Source organism: Microtus ochrogaster, unplaced genomic scaffold, assembly GCF_000317375.1.
Source record: "Microtus ochrogaster isolate Prairie Vole_2 unplaced genomic scaffold, MicOch1.0 UNK70, whole genome shotgun sequence".
Lineage (NCBI taxonomy): Eukaryota > Metazoa > Chordata > Mammalia > Rodentia > Cricetidae > Microtus > Microtus ochrogaster.
Genome location: NW_004949168.1, coordinates 1,660,775 through 1,672,257, shown reverse-complemented (window position 1 = coordinate 1,672,257; position 11,483 = coordinate 1,660,775). Strand labels below are relative to the sequence as shown.

The 11,483-nt window shown below is 45.0% G+C and overlaps 1 protein-coding gene across 2 annotated transcripts in view; it reads left to right on the top strand.

Annotated features, from left to right (window-relative positions):
• Adcy10 (adenylate cyclase 10) overlaps positions 1 to 11,483 on the top strand; it is an 82,036-nt gene that overhangs the window by 22,452 nt on the left and 48,101 nt on the right. For both annotated transcript variants that reach the window (XM_005370101.2, XM_026777525.1), the window contains exons 8-12: positions 3,164 to 3,355; positions 4,635 to 4,753; positions 5,106 to 5,182; positions 7,068 to 7,257; positions 10,149 to 10,204. In XM_005370101.2, the coding sequence (XP_005370158.2) occupies positions 3,164 to 3,355; positions 4,635 to 4,753; positions 5,106 to 5,182; positions 7,068 to 7,257; positions 10,149 to 10,204 (634 nt within the window). The remainder of the gene's footprint in view (positions 1 to 3,163; positions 3,356 to 4,634; positions 4,754 to 5,105; positions 5,183 to 7,067; positions 7,258 to 10,148; positions 10,205 to 11,483) is intronic.

The following is an 11,483-nucleotide window of genomic DNA, read 5'->3' as shown; positions in this document are numbered from 1 at the left end:
TTTTTAAAGGGAGAGAGACCACGCCCCAATGGGCTGGTATCTCAGCGGCTATAGGCTGGAGGAGCGGGAGGACCTCCCGCAACAGACTAGGATATGTCTGAGTTGGTCAGTTTTTAAGGGGAGAAAAAGCTTATTGTACTGTTTGGTGTAGAGTTGGGTATGTATCTTAATTATTGTGGTGGTTTGAAAGAAACAAAGGTTTGGAGCTATTAGGAGGTGTGGCCTTGTTGGAGTGGGCGTGGTCTTGTTGGAGGAAGTGTGTCACTGTGGAAGTTGGCTTTGAGGTCTCATATATGCTCAAGCCATGCACAGTGAGATAGACCACTTCCTGTTGCCTGTATAAGATGTAGAATTCTCAGCTACCTCTCCAGTGCCATGTCTGCCTTCACGCCACCATATTCCCAGCCGCCATGCTCCTAGTCATGATGATAATGAACTAAACTTCTGAAATGGTAAGCCACCACTTCAATGAATTGTTTTCCTTTATAAGAGTTGCCATGGTCATAGTGTCTCTTCATAGCAATAGTAACTCTAAGATAGTTACTTTTCTATTGCTGCAATAAACACCATGACCAACAGGTTAGATCTATGATGGCAGAGAGGAGGTAGCAGTCAGTAGATGGCTAGAACCCACTCCCAATGGCACACCTTCTCCAGCAAGGCCATACCTCCTAATCCTTCGCGAGCAGTTCCACCAACTAGAAACCAAGTGTTCAAACATGGGTGTCATTTTCATTCAAAAAAATATGGTATTCATGCAGCTCAGTGCACTTGAGGTCTTGTCTGCTAACAGGTTGCTAGGTGCATTGTTTGGAGTGGTGAGTGTGTGCATAGAATAGCCAGGTGAGGGTCTCTGACTGCCAAGTGCACTACTAGAAGTTGATACAGCCCAAACCAAGTGGAGTCCTGGGTTAATAAGCTATTCCCTATGCTTGTCTGCCTTACTTGGACAGTGTTGCCTTATATAACTGAGCAAACCAGAGCTGTTGAAAACATAACAGCAGAAGAAAGTTGCTCATGGCTCTAATCCTAGAATTGGGAAGTTGAGGCTAGAGGATCACAGTGAGTTAGGGTTAGGGCTAAAAGCCTGAGCTTCAGAGAGATGATCTTATAAAAACAAAAGCAAAACAAAACAGAAAAACCAAAGATTTGGTCATAGTGGTCTAAACCTATAATCCCAGCACTTGGCAAGTGGAGGGAGTATAGCCTGAGAATTTACAGAGATTTCCCCTCCCCCCCCCAAAATAGGAAGGGTCTGGAGAGAAGGGCAGGTGGTTTAGAGTACTTAGTACTCTTGTGGGGAACTCAAATTCAGTTCCCAGCACCCACATCAGGCAGCTCACAGTCTCGTGTAACTCCGGCTCCAGAGAATTTAGCAACCTCTTCTGGCAAGTGAGAGAAATACCTTCACATGCACAACCACATAGTCAGGCATGGTGGTGTATTCCTTTAATCCAGCATTTGGAAGCAATAGACAGCTGTATTGTCATGCCTGGTCTACAGAGCCAATTCCAGAACTGTATAGTGAGATTGTCTTTCAAAAAAAAAGACAAAAGATTATGTTGAATGATAGAATATTTGCTTAATATACTAGAGGCTCTATGTATAATACCCAGTCTAACTAACAAAAATCTGTAGTTATTTTTTTTTTTTTTTATTTTTGAGACAAGCCGTCACTAAGTTTCCTGGGGTGGTTTTGAACTGTCTTCAGTCGAGGAAGGCATTTGATTGACTTGCGAGCCTTTTGAGTTGCTGGAATTAGGGCCCTGTTTTTCATAGTTTTTTAAAGGGGCAGTTGCCCTCAACTCCAAGCATAGGGGATTGCCCCTAAATGGCTGTGTGACTACTACCAGTGCCTGTGATTGTCCAAGAGAAAGTCTCAACTACAGCCTCCTCTACCTCAACAGCTACTGCTGCGGTCATTGCCTACAGGATGGAGTATAAGACAGGGCTCAGGAGTTGGTGAGGAATTTTGTGGGTAGAAACAAGGAATACTGTAAAAGAGGTAAATCTGGGGTGGAAAGCTGAAGGAAGGTGAAAGCTGAATCCCGGAGGACTTCGCCAAGGTCTGTCCTAGCACTGAAAGGTCATAGGTCCTCAGAGATGCTGCGGTCCTGTTTCCTCAGCCAAAAGTAAGAATGTGTGATCTAACAAGACAATTTTTATTAAAAACTATTTGCAAATGTATTTGAAAAAATCAATAGACTGGTTTGTTAAAAATCATTATCTTTCATGGAAAAAAAAAAACAGTTAAATGAACCCAACCCTGAGGCTAGACAGGCAGTCAGAAAGCAAGATGACTTAATCCTCTGTAGCAATTTCTGCTTCCATAAGGTGTGGTTTACATTGTCATTGGAGAATCTGAAACCTTTGTGCTATTCGGACAGAAAGTACAGTGACTCTTCTTACCCCCACTAATTTGCAAAGCACTTAATTTAACAAAATTCAAGGCGAATGACTGGCAGGGATGATTTGGGAATTCTTCTCTGTAGCCCCTCACAGGGTGGGAATGTAGAGAAAAGGAGGCCTAAGGAAAACAATAAAACAAAATATACTACCACAGAGAAGCACGTGCTACTTGAAATGCTAGAATCCAAAGTTGGGTTTTAATTTGCTACTTTCTATCAACATAACCCTGGAAAGCTGCTTCTCTGTGCCTCTGCCATCTAGTCTAGAAATGGAAGCACTATTGCTGGGGTTTGCATTTTTATCTGAAAATAGTGGGACAGGATCTTAAAATATTCCAGAAGGCACCAGGAGATCCAAGTACAAGGTTAAATGACATAGAATAATATTCTTCTACTTAACTGGGAAAATCAGAGATCAAAAGGCAATAGTTCTTCCTGTGAAGCCATTTCTAGCCCGAGGGACTTGGTTGTTAGGCAATGGAGCTGTTGCTGGCCGAATTAGCAACTGTGTAAATCTTCACTGATGAGTGGTGTGTTTCTGCATGCGTGTTTGCTGGAATCAGTGGAAGAGGTCTGAATAGCGGGTCCTGTCATCTTCTCATTTTCCCATGGGCTGGCTGTGGATACCTCACAGTGTGACAACTTTGGTTGCCTCAGTGTCTCAAAAGGCCTTCTTTCCAGTGGTGAGGTGGGGTGTGGGCTGGAGTGCTGCTGAACAGGATACACACCGCAGACAGCTGCCCTCTGCCTTGCAGATCGATGACAAGCAGCTCCGGGGCTATTTATCTGAGCTTCGCCCAGTGACGATAGTTTTTGTGAACTTGATGTTTAAAGAGCAAGACAAAGCGGAAGTCATAGGTTCAGCCATCCAAGCCGCCTGTGTGCACATCACTTCTGTCCTGAAGGTCTTCCGAGGCCAGATCAATAAGGTCTTCATGTTTGACAAGGTAAGTACGAACTACAGAGTAGGAAACCTACCCAGAAGTGTGAGGTAAGCACTTAAGGCCACAGACATTGGCCAGGTAGAGCACACAAATGATTGGACACTTAACCTAGGATACCAGTCGTTATAACTGCTAATACATGGCCAACATGCTAGGGGCTCTTCTCAACATTTTACCTAGACTAGCTCATTTAAGCCTTGACATTATTCTGTATTGTTTTTGAGACAGGGTCTTACCATGCAACTCTGACTGCTCGGGAACTTACTATGTAGACCAGACAGGCCTTGAACTCAGACATCTGCCTGCCTCTGCCTTCTGAGTGCCGGGACTAAAAGTGTGTGCCACAATGCCTCGATACTCTTTTTACAAGATTTTCAAATCACATTTTATACGGGCATATGTATACATGAACATATGTGAACTAAGGTCTGCATGTGGCGGTCAGAGAACAATTTCCAGGTATTACTCTTCTTCCTCCATGTTGGTCTTCCTTGACTCACCGAGCCATCTTTTAAAAACATTTTTAAGTTAATTTTTACTTTATGTATATGGATATTTTTCCTACATGCGTGGTGCCCAGAAAGGTTAGAAGAAAGAGCATCACAGCCTTTGGAACTGGAGTCATAGGTGAGTAAGAGCTATTATGTGGGTGCTGAGAACTGAACCCAGGTCCTCTGTAAGGGCTGAGTTATTGCCCCAAACAAACACGCACACACACATACACACACACACACACACACACACACACACGCACGCACGCGCGCGCGCACACACACACACGCGCACACGCACGCACGCACGTACGCACGCACACCTCTATGGCCTTTTTAAAAGACAGAGCCTCACTGTGTTCCAGGCTGTCCCAGCCCTCGGTATGCAGGCCAGACTTTTCTGGAACTCAGAGACCTCTCTCCTCTGCCTCCTAGGACTGGGACTAAAGATGGGCATGTCCCAAGTCATCCTGACAGGTTCTGTCCCCAAGCTGGTGCCTTTCCCACCACCACTCTGTTGTGCCTCTTAGACTTGCACATCCCATTCCAAAGTCCAAGGCCTTGTCCACAGGGAAAAGCAGACACAACTGCCCACCAATAGCTCAGCAGAAACGATCACTCTCTGGAGCAAAGACAGAAGCTACACCACTGCTGGCGCCCTGGGAACTCCCCACTTTACCAAGCATAGGACAGACTTGGCAGAAACTGGGATGAAACCTGATTCGGAAAGGGAAGATTGCTGTGACGCTTCCTGGTCCCACTGACTCCATGTTGCCCACTTTCCCTTACAGGGATGCTCCTTCCTCTGTGTCTTCGGTTTCCCTGGGGAAAAGGCATCTGACGAGATCACTCACGCCTTGGAAAGCGCCGTGGATATATTTGACTTCTGTTCTCAAGTCCACAAGATCCGGTGAGTGTCGACCCCAATCCCATCTGGTATTCTGTTTTAACGGAACAGAGAGGGTGGGGCACAGGAAGCCGGAAAGAAGGGAAAGAGTGAATAACTTGGTCAGAGCCTCAGACATTCTCTCCTTCGCATTTCTCAGCTGTGTAGAACGGTCCTAAACGGAGTATAAAAGAATGGCTGTTTGTTCGAGACTGCCTCCCCTCCCCTTCCTTATGCCTTTCCCCACCCATACCACATTTTCTATGCTCATCATCTTTTTTGTAAATGTTCATTATTGTTCGTCCCCTCTCTCTCTCTCTCTCTCTCTCTCTCTCTCTCTCTCTCTCTCTCTCTCTCTCTCGCCTTGTGACATCAGTACTGTCTCCATCGGCGTTGCCAGTGGGATCGTCTTCTGTGGGATCGTTGGACACACTGTGAGACATGAGTACACAGGTATGAAGACCCAACCCACTTCCACTCTACTTTCACCATACGACATGACATTAGGCTTGGTGAGAGATCTTTAAAAAAAGAAAAAAGTCAGGGGGAGGTGAGATATGAGCTCAGCCCTCAGGGTTTAGTCTTTCCAAGTGGGGCAAAGCCATGTCACTTTGCCCACTGACAATTCCAGGCCTGTAGTATGTGTGTTTCTGGTGCCATGGGTGAGCATAAAAAGTATGAAGTTGGCTAGAGAGATGGCTCAGAGGTTAAGAGCGCTGGCTGCTCTCCCAGAGGTCCTGAGTTCAATTCCCAGCACCCACATGGTGGCTCACAACCATCTATAATGACTTTGGTGCCCTCTTCAGGCATGCAAGTATACACACAGGCAGAACACTGTATACGTAATAAATAAACCTTTTTTAAAGAAAGTATGACTTCAGTCAGGGTTAGAGGGTTGGCTCAGCAGCTATGAGTACTTGTTGCTCTTTCAGTGGAACTGGGCTCTTCTTCCAGAACCCACATAGTGGATCATAACCATCTATAACCCCATTTCCAGCAGGCCTGGCCCCAGATGTCCTATTAGCCAGGTCTGGATACTCAATGATTTCATCATCAGCAAGGTGAAGGGTCATGACGCAAGACAGGATGCCTGGTAGCCACATCAGAAGGAACAGGGGAGCTGGTATCTTATCCTTTTCTCAAGGTGTTGATGATAGATCCAGGCATATACGGGGGGAGGGGTACTAGGAACAGGGGCAAGAAATATATGAAGCCAGAACTGGCCAAACTGTGGTGTGTTCATTAGTCTCTTGGGGAATGGTTACTACTAGATCCCTATACCAAGACAATTGCCTGCAGGGCTCAGCATTCCTGACATTGAGATAAATGCAGGAGAAATCACTCAAAGAGAAAGTTAAGCCATATCAGGGAATAGTGTGTCAGAAAGATATTTTTGGTTCCCATTACAAAATACCCCGGAAAACAGCTTGAGGGAGACATTGTGGTTTGGATGTGAAATGCCCCCTTGGCTTGTGCGCTTGAATACTTGGTCTTTAGCTGGTGAGACTGTTTTGGAAAGCTGTGGGACCTTTGGGATTATGACCTACCTAGCAGAAATGGTCCACTAGGGGCTTACAGCCAGAGTGATACCATGTCTCAAAACAAAACCATGGCTGGATGTGGTGGCATACTCCTTTAATCCCCGAGGCAGAGGCAGGCAGATCTCTGAGAGTCTACATATGAGTTCCAGATCAGCCAGATTACACAGAGAGACTCTGTTTAAAACAAACAAACTAACAACACACACACACACTGAATTATCAAACAATGTTTCATTCAGTAGACATACAACATTTTGAACCCTTACTAGTGATGCTCAACCTGTGGGTTACAACCCCTAGAGTCACATATCAGATATTCACTTTATGATTCATAACAGTAACAAAATTACAGCTAAGTAGCAATGAAATAATTTTATGATTGGGGTCACCACAACATGAAGAAATGTATTAAAGGGTCACAGTATTAGGAAGGTTGAGAACCACTGCCTTAACCAACACAGTGCTGGTCTACTTCATTATTGAAGATAAGGTACATCTTACTCAACAGGCCTGTGGCTGTCTGCCTTACAAACACCTCTCTACATTTAAGGGCCCTCAGTCCCTAAACAGACCATCCCCTTGGTCTCCCAGGTGAGACAGAAACTTTGCTACTGGCTGAGTTAACTGTTGAAGATTGTTTGAAATCAACACTGGCCAACTGAAGGCTAAATTCATGTGTCATTCATGACAGACAGAAGAAACAAAGAGGAAAAGCCATTTGGGGGGTTTCCTCAGGTTATGTGACTTTTACCAGCTTTTGTTTTTTCTCCCCTTTAACTTGCTCCTTCCTGTTGTAGTCATTGGTCAGAAGGTCAATATTGCTGCCAGGATGATGATGTATTACCCAGGCATCGTGACCTGTGACTCTGTCACCTATGATGGCAGCAACCTACCAGCCTACTTTTTTAAAGAGCTTCCAAAGAAAGTCATGAAAGGTGTTGCAGACTCTGGACCGGTGTATCAGTGTTTGGGCCTTAATGAGAAAGTGTGAGTGTGGTCACTGACAGTTTTTATATTTTCTAGTAAAGGGGAGATTTGATAGCAAAGGATCGGTCCCCCATTTGAGGTTCAAGACCATTTCATGAAGCTGAAATCTATGCCTTCCCAGACCTGGGTCCACCTGGGTCCAGTCCTTAGCCAACCCTCATCGTTCTCCACCCTACTGATATAGCAAGATGGAAGAGGGCCATCTTCACATGGGCCTGAGAGATTGAGGGTGATTCTTCAGCGGCTGTGCAAACAGAACAGAGTCCCCTGATTTCGGTACATACCAAATGGACCTGGTCACCATTTAGTACCCACTGATGTGTTAACTGTGTGCCTAGCATCAAGAGGGATAAAAGAGGCTAAGATATTGTTCATGGGTCTTTCCTGAAGCCCAGCTTAGATGTGTAGATGTCCCTTTGGACTTAAAATTGTTCAATGGCTGCTAAACACTTCACATTAACTGTCAATTTCCTGGCAGTAACATGCAAGGGAACTTTTTCAACTTCATCCCTTCCTGCACACCCTCACTGGGAGTGTCTAATGGCAGGTTATAATTGCCACTCTGCCCAACCCACCTTTATAATATAGCTCAGGAATGTTTTTCTCTGCCAGGGTGGCTCTGGAATTCTCCCTCACCTACTAGACAAAGGAGCCCTTTTCACCCCTGTGTAAGTCAACAGTACATGCCTCTAGTAGACTGTCTTCACACTACTTCACCGTCTCTTCATTTATTGGTTCTAGAGATGGATCCCAGGGCCTCATATAGGCTAAGCACTTGCTCTACCTCTGAATCGCACCCCCAGTTCCTATATCACAACTACTGACATGCTTTACTTTTCCCCCACCGCACTGTGAGCCCAGCCAGGTTCGATACTGGGTATCTTTTGTCCGCCCTTCTATCCTCTGTGTTAGGCACCAGCGAGGCTGGATTCTGAGTATCTTTTGTCCGCCCCTCTATCCCCTGTGCTAGGCACACAGTAGGCCATAAACAGTAATGAATAAATGGTGCATGAACGAACAACATGGAGAATGGAAACTGTTGCTCCAGTAACAAATTAGAATTTAAGTCTTAAAGAATCGGTCAACCAAGGCTGCAGTTCCTTCAGAAAGTTCTTCCTATTTGCTTTGTATTTCTGGGGCACAGCCCTTTGTGTTAGCACACATGGGTCATCACACGATGGTGCTGGACTAAGTGTATGGTTAATAATAACTTTTAGTGAGCACTTATTAAATATGCATTCTACCTCAAAAATACTGTTTATTCGTATGTTTGACCATGTGATGTAGAAACAGTTGTCTCAATTTTATAAATTAAAATGCTATTAAATGACTCACCAATGGTCATCTCTCTCTAAAGCCAGGGAGCCAAGATTCAAAGTGCTGCAGTAACCCAGATTCACAGGCAACCATAAACCTCAGTGGGACAAAACAGCAAACTTTTTTGTTTTGTTTTGTTTTGTTTTGTTTTTAGTACAGGGGCTCTAGTCACTGGCTTTGTTCACTAGGGCTGAGTTATATCCCCAACACAATTAACAGGTTGGTTTCTTCCCCTCCCCCCGGGGAACTATGGACCACAATTGATACTGTCACAATTGGGCTGATCTCATGCTGCTTTTTCCCGTGCCCGGTTCAGCAGGGTTTTGAATGATCCAATGAATGACATCAGCTGAGACCACTGGGCTTACAGAACTGGAGCAATTTGGTTCTGTGGGTCTCGTCCTCCACCAGGCAGGTTGTCACAGTCACGTGTGAAGAACAAGAGGCAGCTGGATCATGCACAAGCCTCTTTCTTTCATGTTTGCTGACATCTAATTGGTCAGAGCACTCCCAAGGTAAAGCCAGAGCAGGAAGGCAGTGCCCAGCTAGACCACAAAGGGTTCAGGTACAGGGAGGGTAGGGAAGTAGGTCACTACATACAGACAACTTCCATACAAGCCCCAAATCCTTGCACTCTCCATGATATTTCTGTACCATCTCTCCAGGAAAAAAAGAGTCTAGAGACAGATACAGCTATCAATAGGGCTTGGATCCTGACCTGAAATTTTTACTTTATGAAGTTAGCTGCATATTGCACGGGAGAGTTTGATAGGTGCATATGACAGAGTAATATGACACCATCAGAGAATAAGACAAAGTAGCATGACAGAACAGAGAAGGGATGGTTCAAAGTAAAAACCACGTGAAAATGCATATACACCCTGACACTGTCACCATGAGCTTCAGGATGCTGGGCAAGTTAAGCTCTCTTTAGTTTACTCATTTGTAAAATGGACATTACAGTAGTACTTTCCCCCTCTGAGGTTTTGTTTGTTTGTTTTGTGTGTGTGTGTGTGTGGTTGGTTTTTTGTGGATTATTTTTGGCAGTACTGGGAATTGAACTTGAGGTGTCACGTGTGCTGGGCAAATGTTCTCCCACTGGGTTACAGCCACAACACAGGATTCATATACTTACTAATAATACATATTAATTTTTTTGTCAGAACTAAAGATACTGGTAAAAGAAAAGACAAAGTGTGAAAGCATTTGTAGCTATGTTAGGCACATAGTGTGTGCTCATATTGAACAGCTCATAACATGTCTCCAGGATGTGAGATTCTGCAGCACATCCAAGATCACTGGGCTCCATGACCCACCACTGAAGGGTTCCTGTCTACCAATGAAAGAGCAAGAACCATTTGCTGGATAGCGAGCCAGGCACTATGGTAACGGCTGGTACAGACAGTGTTTGGACTCTGTTACAAGTAGACTTTCTCTTCTCTCACTTCAGTATTTGCAACCAAAGGGAGACTTGTTAGAGACCCACAAAAAGGTTTAAGACTAGTCACTTTTGCTCTCAGTGTTTCTGTTTTGAATCTAACATCTTTTCTCTCTCTTTCTCTTTTCTTCTTTAGCATGTTTGGTATGGCATATCTCACCTGCAGAAGACATGAGGGTTACCCTTTGATGGGTAGGTAGTGAACCGGGATTTGAAACTTTCTTTGTTTTTTTTTGGGGGGGGGGGTATAGGAGGCAACTAGAGACTAATTCAGGGTCTCGTGCATGTTGTACAAACTCTCGATTCTTCGAACTTCTTTATTGAACTCCAATAAGACATATAGGAAAACGATACCAACGAGAAGAGCACATCCTAATGAATTATGACAAAATGAAAATATACTCATAACCTAGGTCAAGAAATACAAAAATAAAGCCGGGAAATGACACAGTGTTGAAAGTATCTGCAATGTAAACATGAGGACCCGAGTTCAAATCCCCAGAACCCACATACAAAGTCGGGCGTGGTTGCACATTTCTGTGACCCCAGAGCTAGTGGAGCCGAAACAGGTGGATCCCGGCCCTCACTGGCTGTAGAGTCTGGCCAGTGGGTGAGTCCTGGATTCAGTAAGAGATATCCTGCTTGGAGATAAGTTAGAAGGTGATAATATAAAAGATACCTGCTGTCAACCTCTGGCTTCTCTGTCCATGAGCACTTGTGCCTCCACGTCTGTACATCTATACAACATGCGCACATATATACTCCTACAAAAAAAAAAAGGAAAATGGCAATGTGTTAGGAATCTTCTCATGTGCCTTCCTGTTTCCTCCCTCACCTCTTCCAATCCCAGGGCTCTAATATTCCAGGTCGTTTATCCTTATTTAAAAACACACACAAAGCTGGGCAGGGTGGTTTGCCACTTTTATGCCTGTACTCAAGAGGCAGAGGACAAAGTGAGTCTGTGGTGAGCCTGGTTTAGATAGGAATTCCAGGTCAGCGGGGTTGACAGAGTGAGACCTTGTCTTAAAAAAAACAACGAATAACTTAAATCCAGCATGATGACTCCCCTGCTCTTCAGGACTCTGAGGTAGGAGGATCTCTTGAGCCCAGGAGTTTAGGGCCACCGTGGGCAACACACAAAGGCCTTGTCTCTTGCACATTCATAATTTATGCTCAGGGAATCATACTTTAAAATAGTGACTGTAATAGTGCCCATGCAAAAGGAGGAAGTAGAGGGTTGAACGTGCAAGAGATAGAGATGCAATGATAGGGCCAAGGCTGCTGCTGTGGGAAGAGGATGCAGAAAAGACCAGAGCAGCGGGGGCAGAAGAGAGAAGGGGAAGGCACTGTGCCTGCCCCTCCACCCCAGGAAACACCTCTGTGCCTGGCTCTGCTCCTTTACTTTGACCTCCTAAGGTCAAAGGGTCTGCGTCCGGCCCCTTTGCCTCCTTTTTCTCCCCCCCCCCCCCCC